This window comes from Ixodes scapularis, unplaced genomic scaffold (assembly GCF_016920785.2).
Source record: "Ixodes scapularis isolate PalLabHiFi unplaced genomic scaffold, ASM1692078v2 PGA_scaffold7__128_contigs__length_106722199, whole genome shotgun sequence".
Lineage (NCBI taxonomy): Eukaryota > Metazoa > Arthropoda > Arachnida > Ixodida > Ixodidae > Ixodes > Ixodes scapularis.
Genome location: NW_024609882.1, coordinates 24,732,478 through 24,755,535, shown reverse-complemented (window position 1 = coordinate 24,755,535; position 23,058 = coordinate 24,732,478). Strand labels below are relative to the sequence as shown.

The window sequence follows — 23,058 nt, the reverse complement described above, 5'->3', positions numbered from 1 at the left end:
GTTGCGTAGAGCACACGCCGTGACCACACAACGCGACCGCACTCCACCCTCGCCATCGTCCGTCCGTCTGCTTTTACACGCACCGTTGTCTGCTGCCGAGAAAATGCTACGCACTGCGTTCGCGCGTGCACGATGCTATGCATTTGTAAGTGAAAACTTGCCTTCGATGTAGGGCTTCGGCAGTGGAAGAACTCTAGGCGAAACGACGAACCTTTTAGACAGTTGAAACCACAACTAGCGACATGGTATGGGTTGTAACTGTGGCGCACTTTCCATTCAAATCCCCAGGCTCTCCCAAGAAGCACGGCCGCGCGATCACACGGCAAATGTGCGATGTCCGGCGCCACAGCAACTGGCTGCATCGAAAGACCAAACGAAACCACAGAAATACGACGGGCGAGGCTCTTGTACCAGAGCCGTAAAAGAGGCATGCTTGAAAACGATCTCGTGTTAAGGTATTTATAAATTCCCAGCGTGATCCCCCCCCCCCCCCCCCCCCAAAAAAAAAAAAAAATGCAATGGTCGCCGTTACATCGTTCAAAAGTTGCGATTTCCGGGAATTTCCAATGGAAATTCGATGGTGCCCGCCCCCAGGTAGCCGACCATGCATTCGTGGATTTTGTCGGCTGCAATTTGCTCATGAAAAATTTCCGAAAATTGTTTACGACTTTTGAATGGGATAGAAGCAAGCCCTGCAACGACTGGCCTCTGATTCAGACCACTACACTTGGTTTCAGCTCAAGTGCAGAAGCAGTCGACGCTACGAGCTGGTGGGACTAATCAGACAGCTTCAAAAGCACACCATGTTTCTCAGATGTTTTTGCAGGTGTTCCATCATCGCCGAATCAATCAAACAGAAAAGGCCCAATGACTTGCACTTTTGATGGTGCCTGATTGGTCCCATTAGCTCATAGCGTAAGCTGTGGCTGGACCTGAGCTGAAACGAAGTACAGTGCTACGTTTGGGCATGACTACCGTATTTTCCGGACTAGTATACACCCAGTGCATAGTCCGCAGGGGCAAATTTGCGGTCAAAAATAAGTTTTTGCTGAGATAGTCCACACCTAGTGCCCAGTCCCAACGTAAAAATTAGCACACCTTGACAATAGCCTGGCGCATTAACTCTCGGAGAAGCTTATATTATGCGTAAATCAACATCAATATAGTCTGTTATTCATCAAATCCTTTGCACCTTGTCAGAGTGAATGATCAAGGAAAAAAACAACAACAAAGCCTTGTATAATTCACACTTGTAGATAGTTCGCATCAGGTACAATTTCCTTTAAACATGTGTAGTCCGCTGATCATGCACCAAGAAATATGGTACTGGGTGTTCAACAATGCAAATCTTCTTTCGCAAAAAAAAAAAAAACTATTTTTTTTTTATACTTTGCAAACATCAATTTGTTTTACAGCACGTTTGCCGCCAAATACCTGGACAAGTTCACGGAAGACCAGCTTCTCCAGTACGACAGATTGTGATCAATTTGCCGTCGAACGACTGGGATATTTATTACTGGGCAACAGGCAAGTTCATCAGTGGTACATGGGCATCACGATGGTTTGCGTGATCACGTACAGCCGAACTGACAGAAACAGTAACGCCCTTGTGGCTCTGGATTTTTTTCTTTTATTTTCAGGAGCCAGGGAAACTCCCGTCGAGTTTGAGAACGAGGTGATGGCACTCCTCAGGGAGCACGTCAGAAACGACGACCGGGAGACGAGATACAAGCAGCCGGACCTTCCTTAGACCCGGAACTTGTAGATTCTTTCTATGTACAGTAGACAGCGTATCCCCCCCCCCCCCCCCCCCAGAAAAAGAAGAAAATATTTAGTTTTTTCATTTCTAAAATAAACTATGCATTGCCAAATGCTCTATCTCCTCCCAAACAAAGATATTGTTTGCATGATCCCAGTGTTTTGCAATTTTTAGCGTTTTCCTTTTTCTTCTTTCTTTTTGGGATTGCTGTAGTTGTATTTTCAGTGCCCCTTTTTCTTTTACCTTATCTTGCTTGTCAGATGTGGCTATGTGTTCCATGTTTGTTTTGTGAGTTATTTTTGGGATAGCTATGTTTTCTCTGTGCTTATACTTTTTATCTTGTCAGCATTTGCTGTGTACCACACAAAAGGCCCTGTGCTGTTTGTGGACACATAAAAATAAAAACTATTATTATTATTATTATAGTGGTAGCGGTTTGGACCAGACAACAAAGTTTGGGAGCTAACCGTCATCTTATTCAAAAGTTGCGAGTGATTTTCTGAGACATTCAATGGGAAAATGCGGCCAGTTCCGGGCAGTTTGCGCCATTCGGTCCCATGTGTTCGCGGGCTCCGCCGGCTACCATTGTCTCGTTAAAAAATTTCCCAAAATCGATTGTGAACTTTGGAATAAGATAACGGTTCGTTTTGAAGCTTTGCCAGCTAGTTCGGACTGCTAGCGTTACATTTGGGCAGGGACTGAGCGTTCGGCAATGCCCAGTTTATTTTTGCGACTAAAAAAATGCCAATTTTTTGGGGAGGGAGACACCATGTAGATACCAAATTCAGCTCTGCCATTGGATCTTCTTTTCGGGCTTTTTCTGCAAAGAGAAGACGTAAAATTTGAGATTTGCATCACGAGCGGGGATGCGAGATAGGAACGGGTACATCCGTGACGAGATTTTATCAACGGTGCCGACAATTTTACGCGACGCCTCGAGCCGCAGAATTGCTTTTGAAAGTGGCAAATCTAGTTTCATGTGTGATTCAATGACGTCCCATTTCTGTAACTGGAAAACAAAATGTGCTCGATTTGCTTTGGCAAGCTTCATTGTTTTTGCAGCTGGTCACCTGTCTCTCACCCTGGCTACGACTATCGCTGCATCGCTCGCACTTTCATAGAAGATAACCATCAGATTGAGAATTTCACGGCCGGCCAAGCCGACCAAAAACTAAAAACCGCATCACTGTCATTTGCACGCAACACTGTAGGACCACAAACAATGTAGTATATATAGGAATAAACGAAGTTACCTTGGCTGCCTTGACTTTCTTCTTGAGAGCTTCAATGTCAACTGCAGACTCTGTGGAAACGTAAAACGAGGCAGGGAATTTGCCAGCGTGACGCTTGTGGTCTAGCAACACTAGTGCAACATTTGCACATTAAATTCTAACGGTTATCAGAAAACTATGCGTGTGAAGAATAGCTGCAGCATGGCTGCATTTTTGTCAGTCTAGAAGAAGTGCGCCAGCACAAGGTTCCTTGTATAGTGCGTACAACTGCGAAATAAAATCTCAAACTGGTTGGAGCTGCCAAACTGGGTGCAGAGCATGAAAAAAAAGGGGTGGCTGGCACTGTCGGATTACACCAGCAGGTGGCGGAAGTGCTTCCTTCCAGCTGCAGCCTGAGCATTCCATTTACAGTGATGGAAGGGCTGTGCCAATTGCAACATGAACGAAAATCTGCTACATCTTGTGCCAAAATGCCAATTTTGGTGAAAATTTATGCACCCCAAAAAAATTTTTTGGGGTGCATATGTGGTGTTGGGAGACTACTCAATCAATTTTTTTGCTGCCGAGTCACATATATTTTTAATAAGGACAACGAAACTCAACTGCTCGAAACCAAAGCCGAAACACTCGCGGCTTGATATTGCGTAACTACACCCGAACACGTTTCTTTTTCTTCTCTCCTTCTTCGGCGTGTGAGGCAAATGACGACAATGACAAACTTGCATTCACGTTTTGTCATGCGATTGTTTTGCACTTAATATCCCTTCCGCTCAATGATTGATTGGCCGGTGTCACAAACGACAGCTCCGAAGTAGTGGCCCCACGTCCGTCGCAACGTTGGTCCGTCTTGCGGTGCCATCGCGGCGTCCAGCGCGCAGTACATTGCCATATTGCGTATGGCGTGTATCTTTACTTTCTGTGATCTGTGCACCATTTTTTTTTTTTTTCCTTTCGATCAACTTGCAGTTTTTTGGAGGCCACAAAAATGCGGTTCATATTATTTTCTATTTGTAATATTGAAGGTGTGCCTTAGATGACCCATGACTTCGAATATATTTGGTACACATAGTTTGAGCACCCCGTGATCATGGAAAAACCGGCCGATTCTCTACCTGCTGTTTTCAAGTGGAAAGAAAACGAATTTTGAGCCGCAAACTGTGTTCTGGGTAGGTGGGCTCTTAAAGGTCAAGTTCAAATAAAAACCTCGGCAAGCATAAAAATTTCGTCAATATCTATTTAAGCAAAAAAATAAAGCTTATTATTAGTTGATATTAATATTCAGAAAAGTAGGAGAAAAGGAAAACGGTACAAATATGTATTTCTCAGTGCCTCTAGTAACCGTATAGTTTGTTTTATCTTAGGTCACAGCACGGCCGAAGGCTTTAACACATACAACCACAAACACACACTAAAAGTGCAACTAATGGGGTATTCGCTGTACTTGATTGGTTTAGTCGATAAAAGAACACGTACAGGAAGATGGACAAATGTCCTGATGTCCCGCTTAGACAATGTTTGGTTGGTCCCATTTGCTCGTAGCGTTGGCTGCACTTTGAAATTGAAGTGAAACGATGTGTAGAAATTGCTCGTCAACCGCACTGCTGGTTGTTGCACTGGCAAGTTGACCGCCGACATCATCTGCATTTCCAGATGACGTCAGCGATGTCGGGAGCTAAAAGTTGCGAGAAAACACTGCAAAATAGTAGGACAGCGGCTGATGAGATAGAACGAGAGAAGATCATTTGATCATCGTGTCTGCTGCATGCCGCCTTTCACCAGCGCAGGCGTCAAGCTTCACCGCTTTGCACCGGAGTGCAAGGAGCAGCGGCTGACGTGGGTGAGTGCCTGGGTTAGTGCAATAGGCTCGGAAATTATGCTCAGAACTACGTATACCTTCTTTGGTTGATTCTAGGTCGATCTCCGACTTTAAAAGAAACTGCGCCGAGGAAGAGAAAAAAAGTGTCTATTTTTGAGTAAGTATGGTAGTCAAGGTAATTCTCATGCAGCTGTTGATCAAAAGAGCAGCAAGCTTTGACGTTTCTCTGGTTCCTATGCCGCGAAAGAGCATGGTCAAGTTTAAAGCACGAGTGTAGACATTTATAATATTTGTGGGTAGTTGTTTTTGCAGTTTATAATATTAGTCTGAAGTTTGGTAGGTTCATAAAACTGTGTGTGTGTGTGTGTGGGGGGGGGGGGGGGGGGGGCATTTTTATTGCTAGACATACTTTAGTGGATGTCAGCAGTCATTTTACAAAAATTATATTTACATGCTAAAGAAACTACCGGGTGTAAAAGTGGGAGGGGAGAGAGGCTTTATCCTAACTGAAGTGCTGTACTGCGATTAATTTTTCAACCATTTTTTTAAGTACCCAATTGTAAATGGAACCTACTTTGACTAGAACCTTATTTCTAAAAAGAAGGTGCAGTGTTTCTTTCTTTCCCTATCTATTCTTATTACAAAAGGTAATAAGTAATATATTCCAGTATCAAAGAGGACCCCTCAACCAAGATCAAGCGTGAACATATTTACCGATGCAAAACACTTTGCCATTTTCGAGTGATGATGTAACAGATGTTGGCACCCTCTACAAAAGCGTCAGTGGCTGCTCCAAACCAGTATTTTGCCCACTACAGAACCTGCCACAAATGGTCACGAGTAGCTTCCAGCACTGCATCTAAAAGTTGCACACATTGTATGCGCAACCTAATGCTGTTGCTTCTCTGCAGTGCAGCGATGCATGCAGGAAGAGCACTGGCTCAGCGCCTACACTTTGCTTCGACTTGGAAATGAGCATACACTAAAAACCAACGGGAACGGTCGACCAGCACTGCAAGCAAAATGCCCGAACTTCAGTCATCTTTCTGCGCACGTATCGCAGCCGTCCGAGCGTGTACAGAAAGTGGGGTTAAGTATGCCTTTAGTCTGCGTACGTGCTGGCCTTGTCTGTGCTGCGACTATAGCTTGTTCACCCCTAGGCTGACAGTGCAGTGGAACCGACAAGCTGGTAGCACCTATCGCACTGTCAGCTTGTGGATGAACAAAGTATAGGGTGAAACAAAGTACAGAAAAACTACTCCACTAAAAACAACATAAATAATAAAAAAAAGCCGCTACACAAAGGAGGCGGGAAAAAGCCACCCGTGGCAGTCATCTCCGTTGCCGCCACAGTTCCGCTTACCTGCTTCTGCGGGACGCTTTTTGCTGACGTACTTGGGCTCTTCGGGCGGCTCAAAGGGCTTGTTTCTCCGCTCTTGTCGCCTCACCTCGGCCTCCACCTTTTTCTCCTGGGAGAACGGAGAAGGACACCGACTCGTGTCGTTCACGAAGAAAGTGCATAGTGGGAGAGGTTGGGAAAACTAGCGGTCCCGCACGAATCCCCAGTATAGTCGAAGTGACGACTGTGACACCACAATGCGCCCTCGCGTATCTGGCACCTTGTGTGGAGGAACCGCCGCCGACGCCTGCTCAGAGAGTGACGCATTAATTTAGTTAATGCGCGCGGAAGCCCTCGGATGGACGCGACACGTTGCGGCGCCGCCATAACTGGGGTCGTCTGGCAAGCGCCGCGCAAGACTCGCGTCGTTGACACGCGCGGTTTATTAGGCGGCGGGTCCGGGCAGCTGGCGCGGCTCCGTCGCAGTGCGCTTGCTTCGCAATCGGCGGACGAGGGATCGAATCCCGAGACAACTCCGGTGGTTTCTCGGGATTCTCTTTTTCAAACGTTTTGCGATGTTCACGCCCTGCGATGCCCTACGTCGACATTGTTTCGAATGGGAGGGGAAGCCCGTAACGGCCGTCGCCGTAAAAGAAGTTGCACGAAACACTCACATTCTTTTGCTGCATCTTCTTGTCCTTCTTCTCCCTCTCCTTGAGGAAGTACTCTCCTGATGCCAGTTCCTTGTCCATCTGCAAAAAACGATTTCTCACGAGTGAACTCAAGTAACGAAACGATGGGATCTTTTCAAACGGCAAAGATGCAAATGGGTTCGATTCGTCTGCAAACCAGCCCGTTGTAGTAGTGTCCCGACTTGACTGAAACTGATCTAATACGGAACACTCCAAGTACTCTGTCACGTTATGGCTAACTAATGGACAAACTGCTTTTTTTGTAAAAAATTTTTATGACGCAGCTTGAACGGACGAGCAAATTATTTCTAATTTTGTTTCGCTCGAGTGAAAGAGAGATGGAACAAGCCGTTCCTTAAATGTATAGTTTCAAGTGATTCGATCCTCGGTTTTTGCCACTTACTTGAGATTTGCTCAAAAATGTCTATTTGAGGGAATCGTATCAATGCATTTTTCCCGGGAAAACTCGAGGCTATAGTTTTTGACTTTGATGTCGACACACGAAAAGCTCTGTCGTGAACATGGCTGCCATGGGCCATGAAAAGTTCCCACAGATAATGCGCCGGATACAAACCTTGCTCTCGGGCTGCTCGGGCGGGAAGGGAGTGTACTCTCCCTTGGTGCGGCGCTTCTTGGGCTTCTTGCGCTTGGAGAGCGTCTTGGACTTGAACTTGGGCAAGAAACGCTCCCAGTTCTCGTCCTTCAGCTTGGGGTCCTTGGCCAGCTCCCGCTTGATCATCAGCGCCTGGACAGCAACGGGGCCGGCACAATGTTGAAGACGAGACACCGACGGCGGTAACAGACGACGACGGGAGACAAACAAGCCGGCGAGAACGGCAGTGACCTCGAAACTAAACCTTGTCTGGTGATGTCCTCGTGAACATGTCCCACCAGACTAGCAAATGCAGATTCCGGTCCGCCGAATACCGCGTGTGTCGACGGCTCCAGAGGAGTTCGGAAACCGACACAGACCGAGAATGAGCACAACAAACAAAGTGCCGAATCGAGAAAATTGGAGTTTCTACTGGAACGGCAATAATCGGGTCCCTTCTTCAGCACAGGTCCTTCTTCAGCACAGGTGTTTTGGCACTTATCTTTTTTTAAAAAGCTAATTACATCCTGATGCGCCAGCCAGTTTGCATTCTTGCCTTTGTAAATTGTCACTTCAAAGTCTGCATACAGAGCGAACAAAGCTCATCACTTACAGAAGCAGCGAGATCTCATTGCTCAACCGCGAGAGGACATCTCGTTGCTCGGCACGTAGCCAAAGTAAAGAAAAAAAGAGCAACAGCGCTGAAGACTGGCACGATGCTGGCCACTCACCTTGATGTTGTAAATCGGGTGGATGTTCTTCATGGTCTCCTCTGCAATCTTACGCACCTGCAAGACGGCGGAAACATGTTTAATCAATGCAACTGGCACGAGTAGCGGGCGTTAAATTTATAAGTCACAAAAACAAGTCACTGACATGTTGCAATCCCTTATAAGGACCCAGGGCAGCGACCGTGTTTCCTTGCACCAACACGTAACAGTTGGTGAGCAACTCGATAGCCTGAAAACAAAGAAAGAAAAAGACTGTGCTATTTGCCATAACCCAAAAACAAACAAACAAATTTTCCAGAGCAAAAATTTGTGTCTGGCCTGGCCCCATCTTTTGGTGGGGTACTGTCAATGGAATAGCAAGTGCCTATTTCCCTATCAATCTTGTACAGAGCAGTCCATCGAGTGATTGCGGGCAAAAGTGAATCATGCCTTTTCCACCACCTAAATTGTTCAGAATCGGTGCAATGTGCAATCAGCTGGAGTAGGACGCCGAAGTTCCAGAAATGAAAGCTACCCCTTTCCGAAGTTGGCGATAATCTCTAGGAAGAGTGTGTGAGAAGAGAATATCTATGAGGAGAGCAAGTAGTCTGCTTCTTGCGCAGGGGTTGCGGGGACGTCAGAAGGACGCAGAGTTCTGGTTGGCTTTGACTAGAAGGATAGTGGGTAGACCTCAATGCTAGATGCCTTGAGGTCTACCCACTATTTTTTTTCAATCAGTCAATAAGAGCTCGGCATTCTGATGTCATCGCAACTCCTGTACAAGAAGCAGATGAACTCATGTTCTGCATTGCCAGGAGATGCAATTAGTTTGCCTGTGGTATTCACAAGCTGCACTGGGAGCCGTTTTTCTACACAACCTTTTGAAAAAAACCATGTCCAGCTTTTGAACTAAGCATGTTAAAGTTTCGTCACTTGAGTAACTCGCACCGTGGTTCGAGCTCGCTACAGTGCTTAGCTTATCCACCTGAAGCAAAAAATGCCGTCACCTGTTCTCACAAACACCCAACACGTGGTCTCCTCTATATCTCACTTTGGGACCTAGAACCTGTTGCAGTTTTAAGCAATAGTTTAGAAGATTCGAGCCGTTTAGTGATACATAACGGTGTTCCAGACACTCAACAGTACTATGTGCATTATCAATTACAAGGTCTGTAGGTTTTGCACTTCTTTGTTGCGTCAACGCCAACATCAGGAGGGGTTTCTCGGCTGTAGGTCGAAAAGGACGGTAGTACCCCGAGATCATAAAGTTTGACGACCCCACAGGACTGTAGATTTGAAACTCCTGGTCTGCACAAACGTGTTACCTTGAGTGTGGTCCCGTTGGGACCCACGAGCCTCTGGCGGCGCTTGACGAAGCGCTCCCTGTTACGCACCATGCTGCCTATCTTGATGATGTCACACCCGACGTCGTCCTCCAGCACCCTAATCGCCTGGAAGCACAAAAAATTGGCAGCCGAACTACGGTTCCAGGTGGCGGAGCCACGACCATGCAGAAGGTAGGTGCCTACCTGCTCATAGGGCACACTTCGGGAGAGCAGCTTGATCATGTCGCGGGCCTTCAGGATGATGTAAGGGTCCCACATCTTTTTGGTGGTCGAGACTGTCATGCTCCCCTCGATGACGTCCAGCTCCCCGTTGACTCCCTGGCATAACGACGGTCGTCGTGTGTCAGGCTAGTTTTTCAGACTGTGGTCGCCTGATCCAAAGGGCTCTGTCCCCACGGTCCAATTCTATCCAATTCAATACAGTGATTCCGGAGCTACAGCAGGCTCCGAGACCACATGTCGGTCTATAGATGGGGGTGGGGTTTATAGATGGCTAGAATGTGATGCCGCTGCACTGTACCAATGATCATTACTACTTGATCTGCTGAAACAAAAAATAATAAATGCAGTAATGCGAAATATCTGTTGCAGAAGGTACACACGCGCCCAGCAGCAAGGTCCTTTAGAGTTGCCGTCTGTGCAAGCCACATACAGGGACACTGAACTGAGAATCCAGGTCAAAGTTAGTGACTGTGATGTCTAATGTGGCGTATGTATGTCCCATTTGAGAAGTATGGACACCAAAAGCTAGTAACAACTGCCACACTCCTGCTCTGTGGCTGTATTCATGTACAAACTTCGGTCCTGTGGTGCCCTCTAGGTGAGTCACTTTAGTATTAGTTGCGCCACACTGCACCCTACGCAATGTTCCTATATCTACAAAACCACAACCCAGCGTGCACTATGTTTGCCACTTTGGAATGCTATTAATAAACTACAAGTTAGGGTCCCACATTGCAGTGCATCTACTTTTCAATGTCTCCTTCTTACCCAAACCTCCATTGATTGGAATTGCCTTCCCGCAGTCATAGTTCGAGTTACTAATTGCAATTGCAATTGAAGAATTGCAATTACTAATTTGTTAAATTATGTTACGTACTACATTTGTATTTTTGCCTTTTTATTGTTTTTTATTTTTATTTTTGTGTTTATCTTACAGTGCTCACTGCTCTCTGCAATGGCTTCGGGCCCCGAAAGAAAAAAAACGAAATGAAACGAAATCACATGCTCTATGCTGAAAACGGCACCGGACACAAAAGTCCTTTCCTGGTACGGTCAGTACACCAATTCACGTTTCCCCACTTCAATTCAAGACGGTGATGACAGCCGTGAAACGAAGTGTGCACAGACAAGCTTTTCCCAGAAACAGGGTTCCCGCACATGCGCAGAGCCTGCAACTCCCGCAGTAGGCGGACGAACCTGCTTACAAGCAATTGATTGCCGTGTAAACGTCCGTTCACATACTTCACATTACGACCGAATTCCTGTGATCTCTCACGACAAGAGAACACGCTAGGACGCTGGCACCACCTATGAGGTGACCCCGGAACTGCATTTCACTAGAGCAAAGGCTTTTGCAGTACTCGCGCGATCAACATTGCATGCACCATCATAAGAAATGGTTGTTTATAACATTGTCAAAAGCTTTTCAAGCCAAAAAAAAAAGGAATTATGCAGAAGTGCCAAGTATTCCATGGCTATCCAATGTGGAGCGCAAGTTTGTCTGCTCCTACCAATCAGAATACCTGATTGGTATTCTGATTGGTAGGAGCAGACAAACTATTTTTCAATCAGAATACCTGACTGAAAAATAGTGGGTAGACCTCAAGGCAGTTTTATTTGAGGTCTACTCACTATTCTCCAATCAGAGCCAATCAGAGGTCGGCGTCGTTCTGACGTCACTGCAACTCCTGCAGAAGAAGCAGACGAACTTGCGCTCCACATAGATGGACAGATTTCTGTCCCGGATGTTTTTGTGCTGGTACGTTCTTCCGTCGTAAGGGATTTTAAGGACTTTTATGGCACGCGGTCCTAACGAGTCGCAACATGTGTGATGGCCGCCCTAAGTCAAGGAAGTTTTGAGAAAGGAAAGGTCTGGCCAAGCGAACGCGTTTAGACAGCCCGTGTACGCACGTGTTCCGACAGCGTCTTCTTGACCAGGGGCCAGCATTCCCTCAGGTACTTCTCGCGGTACTTGGGGAAGAGTGTTGCGAAGGCGCTCTCGCAGAGGACGCCATGCGGGTTGTCGTCTTTGGTGAACGCCGGGAGCTTCATTGACCACGCGCTCGCGCTCTCCTGAGACGACGCGCTGGCCTGAGCTTCGTCATCATCGGCTGCGTGGCAATCATGCCGTGAAGAGATGTCATATAGATCAGCACAAACGCCAAAGGCACCGATTGAATGAGTCGTCAATGGCTTTAAAGCTCTGAATAATAATCTTTATTGGCTCGGGAGAGCCGCAGCACCGCAGAAAGGCAACAGACCGTACCATGGAGGCCCGCAGTGCCGCGTCAAGTTTTTATAGTCTGGCTTTCTGGTAATCCGATCCCGTCACTGCTGTCAAGAGACGTTATCGGTCAACACAGGCGTCAAATGTTCCGATTTACTGAGTCGTCTGTCGTTTGGATCTGCCCGTTCGAACTTGGTTTTACGAGAGAAGGGTGTATGGCCTAGTTGTGCTGTAAAATACATTAGCGTTGTGGATTGTACAGAGTTAAGGTGCACTCACCTTTCCCGCCAGGCATTTTTCAGGACGATCACTACGACTGGCCTTTTCTTATGTGATCAGAGATCTCAGGTAATCGCTTGCACGCACGTTTTCAACCAGAGCCCATGTAAACAATTTCGAGCTCAGGCCTGTTGCTATCCTTGTTATTAGTTTATAGTTTTAGATATATTTACACAAATTAAGTATAATTAAAATAAAATATATTTTAATTCAGCGTCATAGTTTTTTTTTTTTTAAGTGCTACTGTCAGTAGTTAATACGTAATTATTAAAACGGTTACCGCTGACACCTACCCGCCAAAAGCGCAAACATGTATGTTGTGCTAGGCCTGAATCTCTCGGAGGGTCAAGAACGTCTGCTACGGGCGCTACGGGTGTTTGCGCGATGCTTCTACTCCGATCTCAGTAGCCTTCACCCGAATTCTCCTCTTACTCCAACCAAAATGCTGCTCAACTTGGCGCATCCGACGACAACCAAACTGCGAAGCCTCTTCGCTCCATCGATCCGGCACCTGTGCAGCAAAGCCGACCACCAGAAGCGAGTCGTCTGCGAACAGCTCCGCTCTCGCAAGCTGATCAGACTCCGAGGCAAGGACTGCCTACCGTTCCTTCAGGGAATGATCACCAACGATACGCGACACCTGAGCGTGGATCCCCAGCCGAGCGTGAGTACCTCTTGCATGTACGCTATGATGCTCAACGCCGCCGGTCGCGTCCTGTACGACTTCCTACTCTACAAACCGGACCCGCGACACGACGACGAAGTCCTGCTGGAATGCGACGCCGACGCAAGGTCGACCGTCCTCAAGCTCTTCAACTTGTACAAACTCCGGAAGGACGTCAGACTCGAACCGTGCGACGAGCTGAGCGTCTGGGCCGCGTTCCACCCGTTCTGTGGCACCGTCGACGAACCCCTACCGGCCGAGATTCCCATTACGGTCGCCGGCGACGCTACCGTCAACGTTCGCGACCCAAGACTGCATCTCTTAGGGCATCGCGTGCTCCTCGACTCCACGCAAGATCTCGTCGCCTCGAATCCGACCTTCCAAGCCGCCCCCCAGGACTCATCGGAAAGCAGTTATACGAAGTTGAGGTATCAGCTCGGAGTCAGCGAGGGTCTTGGCGATCTCCCTAGCGCAAACTGCTTTCCATTGGAATACAACGCGGACTACATGAGTGGCGTCAGCTTCCACAAGGGATGCTACATCGGACAGGAACTGACCGCTAGGACGCATCACACTGGGGTGATTCGGAAACGGATCATGCCCGTTGTGCTGCTCGATCGCGTCGACGGTGGAGGCGTCGCCTCGGACACGGTGGTTAAGGATGGCAACGACAAGGCTGTGGGCAAGTTTAGGGTTCATCGGGGGCAGGTCGGCCTTGCGTTGCTGCGTGTGGATGAAGCGCTGAGTGCTGCAGAACTTTCCGTGGGTTCGGTGCGCTTGAGTACGGTCAAGCCGGGCTGGTGGCCACCCGTAGTTTCGAAGAGACAGATTGAGGGTCAACGTTCTTAGGCCCGTCTTGAATGCATGCTGCTTCTTTCGGTGTGGCCACTTCATAAGTGGAGGGTGTGGAGTCAAAAGGTGTCGCTGCTGTTGAGGCAACGTTTCGTGTCAGTTGTAAAGTCAAAAATGGCAGGGAAAAAGCATTTAAGTGGGTGTGTTTAGACTTATGAATTGAAATGTGCTAGTCAAATTCACATTCATTGTGTTCAGTTGATCAGGTCGCACTTCGGAAATCAGGCCGCCTTGAAGGGTTCAACATGAGACGTACTAGTTGCAGTGCTTGTCGAACAAAATAAAGTCTGGTCTTTGGTGTATTTGTGTAATAATTATTTATTCGAGACTAACAATATTCTTCCACACTCTTAGATGTTCTTAAAGAAGCAATCACAATGCTCCTTATTGTACAAGCACACAAGCAAGAAAAATAACACAAGCTATAGTATAGTGTCCTCTCCTAAACTGTCCTCTCACTGTTGAGCTGTAACAAATGACACTGCAATTGTTGCGTCCTTCAAGAGCTTTCAAACGCTCGGATGGTCTATCATGGTCTAAAGACCGCCGGCTAGCACATCTTGTCGTGTTAGTTGTGTCAGCGCAGCTGGCCTGCCATTCAGTTGGTGCACTTGATACGTTCCACCACAGCCGTCCCATGAGATGGACTGGCCACGGAGAAGGGAAAACTTTCGATGCCGTGGCACGCAGCGCCTGAAACATTCCAATCGGGGCTGTTATGGATCTGGTAAAGTTCCTTGGCAATGCTATGTAGTACTTGATTACCCTATTTTACGGTCTAGAAGTCGCAGTTTTCACAAGAAAGCTAGTATACGAGTTTCACCTACGTATAAGTCGCCCATCCTTGATGAGTCAGCATAGCATGTGTATTCTGATCACGATATATGCGCAAGCGGAAGCCACTTATAATATTCTCGCCAACAAATCAAAAGCAGTTGGTTCACCATGATCTGGAGGACTTAAAAGTAAAAAAAAAACACGGACAAGGAAGAGACACATACAACATGGACTGGCGCTACCCTGCTATGTTCTGCTACATTTTTCGGCAATGTGAGGAAAATGTGCCAACATTGCTCTAAACTTTATTTAGCTTTATTGTTACTCAGAATATAATAGCGCAGATCCCGTTGCATTGTGGGATCAATGAGGTAAGCTTCTCCGAATGTTCGGAGCTTTCCAACGATCGCCTCAAGTAATGTATTGCTCAATTTTATCTCTCTGTCGAACACCAACAGTACTCGGAAGTGTTGCAATATTTCTCGCGTTCGCAGTCTGTTTGGCGAGCTAGTAAGCTTTGTTGAGAGCGCTTCTTGCAGCGCACCGGCGTACTGCAGCGAAGAGACGACCGCAAAATAGGCACCACAAGTTTGCATGCCTTGCTTCGCCGCAGTGCACCTGCATACTAAGGCGGAACCGCTCCTACAGAGCTGGAAATCACAAATGCAACCACTAAATACATAAAAAAGAACAAATTGGTGAGCATAGATGTAACAATTTTACTTTGCAGTAATATTCCTAAATAAGACGGACCGGTATGTAAGATAAACTGCAATAATCTCACAATATTTTTTTTGTAAGAGCAAAGGTAACTCGGCATTGCCAGATTTATGCGAACTAATCTATTCGCTCTTCCTCGCATGGGTTAAAACGTGGTGGTCCCGGCATGCAAATAACCCCTCAAGCACCTCTGGTTCTAAACTAGACGGCGGGCTCTGCAGTATTTGCGAGATTGAATCTACACACCTTCTTCGGGAAATGGCCACTTATAGCGCCGACAGACGTAATTCAATCCCACCGTAAAAGAATGACGAGTAAAAAGATTAGAAAATATATGCGAACTGGAAGTGTGGAAGTGTGCCGAGACTACCCAATAGATGGCGCCACCAAGCTTGTGGCCAAACAAAAAGGGGTGAATAGGTTTACATTTTTACAGCGGAGCTGTTAAGGGCTAGTAATGAAGATACCGAGCTCTGGAAACCTACCGCCAGGGCCATAACCAGGGGGGGGGTTAGGGGGTTCTGAACCCCCCCGAAATCTTTTTCTGTGTACGGCCCTGGTCGGTGCACTTGCAGCCAGCCGATTTAAATCTCCACCTCTGCGCACGCGCAGTGGCGCCGGTCGGCTACCGGGTACCAAACCGGGACCGGTTCTCCGGTTTGCTGCAACTCTCCATTATATGCCACTGATGCACATGATTCATAGGCGAAAATAAGACAATATACACTTTCAAAATGGCCGCCGTTGTCCCCGAAAACCCCCCCCGAAATATTTTTCTGGGTACGGCCCTGCCTACCGCCATCTATGGGCGACGGCGACAAGCCACGTATCTGGTTGCCGTCGTCGCTCATAGATGGCAGCAGCCTTTCCATTCTGGCTTCCCGACTTGCGGCCGGCCATTACTTTCCGTTGTACAGCTCCGCTGGTCTTCCTTCTTCACCAGAGTGGAAAGGCTGAAAGTTTTTATGTCAGCTCTGTCATTTAGTTACCACCCTTATATTGGTTCCATCCGTTTGATGGCATGGTCAATGCAGCCAATTAAACGCAAATTAGCTCAAGAAGTGGATCGTTTTTCAGAAGGCATATATTTTTTGTTCGCACGCCGGTTTTTATTATCGTGAAGCTCTACTTATAAAACGTCATTTATGTTCATAATCAATAGAAAAAACCTTTATTTTTTCTTTTATATGACTTCAGAACTGTAGTTTTATGAGCTTCAAGTGTCCCGCCTCCAGCAAAGCACGGCAGGAGGCACAGAGTGTGCGCAGGAGGACGGGCATTCTAAGGACGTGTCCAGCTGGTCTCACTTTGTTAGGGACTATATATTTGATTTACCTTGGATTTCATAGCTAAAATAGCCACACACAGCAGTTCATGCTATGTCCTTCATCACTCAGCATCTTGTTACCATCCTTGGTGCTTCCACACATAACTAGACAGCCAGTTCCGAGTTTGAGGGAAGCAAAACTGCTGCGCACCAAACACTAACAAAATTCTGCACAGAAGTGGGAAAGCAAAGTAAACATTTTCTTTTAGTTGAACAGGTTTTAACCACACATGAATATGAACATAATATTCGTTGCAATATTAATGAGATTAAAGTGTGCACTTATGTATGAAAAGTTATTTTTGCTGCTCCAAAATGAATGCTCGGCTGGTTCAAGATGACTCGGACAAATCGCATCACTGCAGACGAGAAATATGACCCCTCTGGCAAATTTCCACAGTTAAAGTCCATACTTATAAAAACAAAGACGCATATAAGTCACATCCTTGTGTATAGACCGGAAGATGTAGCTAGTTCAGAGTTCGAGGGAATCAAACCTGCCACGCAACTGACACTAACAAAACGTTGCACAGAAGGGGAAAGTAAATTAGACATTGTCTTTTAGCTTAACAGTTGAACAGGCCTGTAGTGTTCTTGATTTAAAGAAATCCACTATACACGGGTGGCATCATTGTGGTGTTGGGGTTTTTAGGGATTATACTTGGCTTGAGGATTGCAGCGTGGGTATTGAACAGTCGCACCTCAGTGGCAGGGCCCTCAGTGCCTGCGACGCAAGGAAGCCCCCTTCGTCGACGCTATTTCGTCAGGAACTGCAAGCCACTCCGGCATCTTGCTGACTTTGCAATGTAATCCCTTTTAATTCTTTGTGAAGAAGAGTGAACTCAGAGTGCAAAATGAAAGAACTCATCTTGGCAAGCATTCAGCTGAACATCTACATCACTTCATATAATCAATTTAGTTTCGTTAATAATAACCACGCTGCAATCCTTAACCAAGTAATCCCTAAAATCCCCAATACCACAAAGCCAACACATGAATATGAACATAATATTCGCTGCAATATGAATGAAATTGAAGTGTTAGCTTATGCCCCGAGAAAGTTATTTCTATTGCTCCAAAATGAAGTGTCATCTGCTCCAAAACGACTCGGACCAATCGCATCACTGCAAACGAGAAATATAACGCCTGTGGCAAATTTCCACAGTTCAGGTTCATAGTTTAAAAAAAAAAATGCATATGAGTAGCGTCCTCACATGCAGACTGGAAAATATTGCGACAGTTTTGCCCTTCCATTTTCTGCATTGACACACGATCTACCGCGCTCAGAAACGGAAGCTTAGCGATGACGGCAAAGCAGGCAATGTGTCTTCACCACAAACAAAACGCTTCCAAATATTAGCCATGCATCCATTTCAAGCCTGCATTTCTACATCCTAAAAGTTTTCAGGAAAGGCGAGCGCAACCTACACAGAGCGACGACAGACACGAAGGCACCCACCGTAGGTGCCGTCGATGGCAACAGCGACGAGGGCCCCCACAAACTGCGGGTGATGCCGCACAATCCTGTGCAGGGCGTCCCTGCAGGCGGACGTGGGATCCGTGCCGTGCCTCATGCTCTCCACTGCCTGGTAACTGGAGGGGGGGGGGGGGGGGGAGGCCAACAAATGCAAGAAACAACAGTATGAACCTCACTATAACAGACCTTGATAGTGATTAATATTTTGGTCCGTTGTAAAAGGAGTATGTAGAACGCAGATATTCATTATTACAGCACTGTGTACTTCGGGTCGTACGAGGCCTGCTAGGCACCGAGGGTGATGACAGCAATTAGCAATATATAGATGCCACCGCTAACCTACCAAAGCCCCGTAATGTCTGAAATAATGACTGCTGTCGAAGAGTCTGCTGCTATAATGGAATGGTGAACTGCTTACAAACTCCCTAATATGGTCCATTATATCTGAATGTATGTTATAACGGAATCTGTAACAAGCAACAAATTAGTATACTATAACCTAATGTCTGCTGTGACCAGATCTGTAGTAACGAAGTTAAACTGAACATCATCCGTCCATTTGTTTTACATGTCAAGAGGGGCAACACTGCTTTTAGACCTTTTTCGTGTAACTTGTGATCCAATTCAAATGAAATTTACATAGGTTATCTGACGTCACTTTCCGACTACAAATATGTACTGGGTTTTGATGTAGCCTAATCAGTGTTGGGCAGGGTGTCGAACCGGAACCGAACCGAACCGAAAACCAGAACAGAACCGTTATTTTTAGCCGAACCGGAACTGAACCGGACCGAAATCGTCGCCGCCATCTTGGAACTGAACCAGAACTGAACCCTAAAAAAAAATATAATGGTAACCGGTTCAAAACGGTTCAAGGTAATTTAATATTTTATTTTTTTGCTAGTATCACAAATAGAACATATGGGAATAAAAAATTGGCGGCTGTATTTCTATTGATCGAATTGTCCTATACAGAATTGCAACGTATGGTAAATTGTGGGTTTTCGTGGCTCTTTTGTATTGGCACTATGATTAAGCATCTGTCACGTTGTCACGTGACGTCATGGCGTGAATACATGCTGTCAAGTAATGTCCCGTGACCTCGTGGCGTCACGTGACTCACTGCGTCAACTCGATTTAATTTGAGGAAGTCACTACATGCATTAGCCTTGTTGACAGCGTGACGTAACATGACATCACGATTTTGCACCGAGTCACGTGACACCATGACGTAAGCGGTTTTCATAACACCTAGTCGAGTGCACGGGTTCTTGACAGTCAGCATCGTCAAACATTCGGGTAACGGCTCATGTCCATTAAATATGATAATAGCCCATCTCTAAAAATATCTGAAGCTCAGCCCAAGCTTTTTCGTTCCAAATCCTAGCCACCTAGGGCATGACTATGATGAACACTGACGGTATATAATTAGCGTCAGGTCACGCGGCCGCTTGTTCAAATTGCGAGTTGAGGAGGGGACAGCTGTCTTTTTCCTTTATTTTTTCTGCATCTGCTATTGCGCGAAGAGTAAAACTAATGCATATTTTTGCAAGCTATAAACGTCAGGGGTTACTTGTTAGCAGTATTTATTGAAAGTACAAAAAAATGTTGCAAGACCAATTTTACATCATTGAGGCACCCAAACATTTTTTCGTTGCTGCTGAACTGCATCCGAAAGATGTCGCCGAGAATAGAAGTATTGAAATGACTAAATGCGACTTATTAATATGACGTTCGATAGAACTACATGTTTATACGAAAGAAATACTTTAAAAAAATATTTTAGTGACCTCAGAGGGACAGCCGAACCATGGCAGTCGCTGTAAGTCTCACACGAGCGATCTTTCTCAAGTTATTGCTCAAGTTTCGACCCCCTCTGTATTTCTCTTAAAAAAGCTATAAAAAGATTCCTATACATCACTAAACTCTACTCAGGATCACTCCCTAACGTTAATAACTGGATAAACTTGGCTTTGCTTTTTTTTTTTTTTTAGCTAGGCAATGGCAGTTGCCAAAAAGTGAGAGAAATATGAGCATCGTTCATCCCCTCAACTCGGAGCCAGAAGCGGCCACGTGGCCTGGTGCCTGTCTTATTCCGCCAACGTTAATCATACCCCCGCGCTGGGGTTGGAAAGGAAGAAAACGCGTGCTGAGCTCCAGGCATTGTTAGAGTTCTCATTACCGCAGTGGTTGGACACGAGCCACTACCCCAAGTGTCCACCGAGGCATTGCTTGTTACGAGCCGATGTATGTACAGTGCTCACGCAGCTCTCCTGTTCAATCCATGAGCCGCGCTCGACTGTCGTGAGGCGGGTGGGTTTGATCCCACAATTACGTCATCAATCTTTGCGAAGGCAAGACTAAAAGAAATAGTCTCATTTTTGGCCTCACAATTTCACCGCGACAAAGAAGCTTCTGAATCAGTGGCGGCCTTTGTGAGTATACTTGGGTCAGAGTAGGACCAGTACGCCTCTGCAAAGTCATGAACAATCCAACCCGATATCGTTTTATGACCCCTTTAAACTTCACGGGGTGCAAAATAAGAGCAGTGAAGGGTTGCTGTTAACAAGTGAAAACTAAAATTGTCGAATTAGCACACGCGAACGGAGGAGACAATTTCTGGGAATACCATCAGCCTTTCCACTCCGGTGAAGAAGGAAGACCAGCGAAGCTGTACTATGGTGGAAATGAAGTAACTGCCGGCCGCAAGTCGGCAAGCCAGAGTGCAAAGGCTGGAGAGGTTGCCGCCATCTATGCGCGACGGCGGCAACCAGATAACCGGCAAGCCGGTTGTCTGGTTGCTGTCGTCACTTATAGATGTCGGTAGCTGTCCAGAATTTACTGTCGTCATTTGTTTGCTGACGGACACAATACTGGGGCAACTAGCCCTTAATAGCTCCGCTGTAAAAAGAAGTGTGTGTGTGTGTGTGTGCGCGCGTGCGTGTGTGTGGGGGAGAGGGGGGTTGATTTTAAAATCCTACTGTGTGGTAAAGGTTCCTCTTCCCCGCATCTTTGGCGCAGACCAAAAAGCGCTAGCCCGGAAACTACTTTGTGTGCAAAAGGCTCTTGCCAAATAGCAGGTTTTTGTCTTTGCAGACGCTCAAGCCGTTCCTCACGACGATCCGCTAAGAATAGTAATACGTTATTTTAAAATACTTGGCTTTCACTGAGCTTGAACGTTGTGCAGCATGCATTTTGCGTTATCGAATTCGATTTTCTGAGCAGGAAGAAATCACAATGACTACCAGCCTATAGTGTGATGACGTCACTTGCATACCATGTTAAGCAGTTAAGCTTTCTGGTGAAATGTGATGTTTGCAAAACTAGCAATACATGTCCCAATTGTAAATTTGTGCAATTTTTATAGCAGTCTCGCGATGATATATGGCAGCCTAGAGAAATGTTAGCGCGCATGGCTGTTCAAGCATAGGGTTCTAAAGTGAGGGCCAAAACAAGTGCAGGTAAAACCGAATGTAACATTAGCCTCCCGAGGCAGTATTTGGCGAAGTTTCGAGAGCTCATGGAAGCTGATAAAATGTGATTTATAATTATATTTTAAGAATCTTTGTCTGTCGTTCGCCCTATTTATGTAAAATTATAAATTTCATTGCGTGCATTTTTACGCTATCTTTTCGCAGTAGGGCGTCAAGTAAGGGATTGTTTAGAAAAATTACATTAATTATCTCTCTATTTTTGAACATTTCATGTATTTGACTTCCAATCTATTATGTGAGCACAGCCCTTTTCGGCGTACCCTGCAACCCGATTTTTCACACTGCCAATCAGAAAAAAGAAAAACACTTTTATGCAGACTCCACAGCTCGCGTAGTTTCGAGTATCGTCCTTCCGCGTCGGTCTCAAGTGGTTATGGGAACTTTATAAAGGAAAATTTATTGATCGTTATAATAATATATTTAATTACTAATTGAATATTTGACAACATAAATAAGTGGCCGACCACCCTAAAGCAATGCCCCTCAAATTATCTGAAAATTGTTCTGCCAATCTTTTCCGTCGTTTCTATCCTCGACAGCCACGTTGTAAGTGATATGGGACAGCCTTACACACATTCCTGATTTTGAAGCTAATTTAAATAACTATGTGTTCCTCACACATATAACTTCTCAAGCATATAGAAGTCTGTTATTGCTCTTTTATGTGGGGAACATTACTTTTATGGGTGTCTGTGGGCTGGACAAAAACAAAGTAAACAAGGGCGCACGGCGGAACTATGACGATTACGCACGCCAACCGTCAGAAAGTGTCCAATTAAGGCTGCGGTCCCACGGCAGCCATCTTGAACAAGGCGTTAGTTCAACCAATAGATGGCGACACGCACCCGTGGGGTGGCCGAAACATTGGTTCACAGTGGGATGGCTCGAGCACCATCACGTTCCCCTCGTGGCCTCGCTCGCGCCGCTGCCAGCTGTGCTCAGCTAGCTCAAGTAGCGTGGCCCATCAAACGGATGTATGCTGGCTGGCTGGGTATAAATTGTTCTCTGATATAGGGACATACGGTTCGGCGGTTGTAACGGGCTTTCGAAATAAATCTTACCAAGAAAGAATCAAATGTTGATTGATGTGTCAATATTCTATCAATGAAAATTTCCTCTGCAGGAATGCATGCTCAGTAGACTCAACCAGTGGAAGCGGACGTCAAGTAAACTGCTTCGCGATTTACGGTACTTACCTCACCATTTTAACGACGACTAAAATAACGTCACGAAATATTGTGTTTCACGGGGTCCGGAAGATGCTGTAAAGGTTGTTACATTATAGTTCCCGGAAAACAAACGCCGTTGCAATATTTTCGGAAGTACCGACACACATAATGTTGTAACTGTACAGCTTATGAAAACCATCAGAAGAAATAGGAAGACGTTTATTTGCAATGAAGACACTATGAATGAACGACGTTTAGCGACGGCAAGTTATGAGCGTTCGGGAATTTATAACTTGACGTGATTGCTAACTATGAACATGCGAACAATGAAGACCAGTTTTGTCGGGAGATGGTGTTGCGGTGA

At 46.1% G+C, this 23,058-nt stretch overlaps 4 protein-coding genes across 5 annotated transcripts in view; 2 read left to right on the top strand and 2 right to left on the bottom strand.

The window, feature by feature from the left end:
• The first annotated feature begins 59 nt into the window (after positions 1 to 59).
• On the top strand, positions 60 to 1,805 carry LOC8025807 (succinate dehydrogenase assembly factor 2-A, mitochondrial). The gene is given in 5 exon segments (XM_042286444.1): positions 60 to 145; positions 289 to 455; positions 1,416 to 1,479; positions 1,482 to 1,527; positions 1,641 to 1,805. Coding segments are annotated over 5 exon segments (429 nt in total). The 5' UTR covers positions 60 to 103; the 3' UTR covers positions 1,751 to 1,805.
• LOC8025808 (KRR1 small subunit processome component homolog) lies at positions 1,615 to 12,453 on the bottom strand. Of its 2 annotated transcripts, XM_029969536.4 has the most exons (11): positions 12,215 to 12,453; positions 11,620 to 11,819; positions 9,670 to 9,804; positions 9,466 to 9,591; positions 8,307 to 8,390; positions 8,162 to 8,218; positions 7,413 to 7,583; positions 6,821 to 6,898; positions 6,171 to 6,276; positions 3,013 to 3,062; positions 1,615 to 2,579 (listed from the first exon to the last, which is right to left on the bottom strand). In XM_029969536.4, exons 1-11 carry the CDS (start codon positions 12,228 to 12,230, stop codon positions 2,544 to 2,546), a joined length of 1,059 nt encoding a protein of 352 aa, XP_029825396.3. In that variant the 5' UTR covers positions 12,231 to 12,453; the 3' UTR covers positions 1,615 to 2,543. The 2 variants fall into 2 exon arrangements, with proteins under 2 accessions (XP_029825396.3, XP_042142377.1); XM_042286443.1 differs by having other exon boundaries at positions 9,466 to 9,804; positions 12,215 to 12,346.
• Positions 12,454 to 12,530: 77 nt separating this feature from the next.
• LOC8025809 (putative transferase CAF17 homolog, mitochondrial) lies at positions 12,531 to 14,032 on the top strand. The gene has a single exon (XM_002399237.5). It carries the CDS (start codon positions 12,657 to 12,659, stop codon positions 13,725 to 13,727), a length of 1,071 nt encoding a protein of 356 aa, XP_002399278.4. The 5' UTR covers positions 12,531 to 12,656; the 3' UTR covers positions 13,728 to 14,032.
• Positions 14,029 to 23,058, bottom strand: part of LOC8025810 (N(4)-(Beta-N-acetylglucosaminyl)-L-asparaginase) — a 34,701-nt gene continuing 25,671 nt past the window's right edge. The window contains exons 7-8 of the mRNA XM_029969535.4: positions 18,014 to 18,147; positions 14,029 to 14,423 (exon numbers count right to left, since the gene is read on the bottom strand). Of these exons, the coding sequence (XP_029825395.3) occupies positions 14,329 to 14,423; positions 18,014 to 18,147 (229 nt within the window). The 3' untranslated portion in view covers positions 14,029 to 14,328. The remainder of the gene's footprint in view (positions 14,424 to 18,013; positions 18,148 to 23,058) is intronic.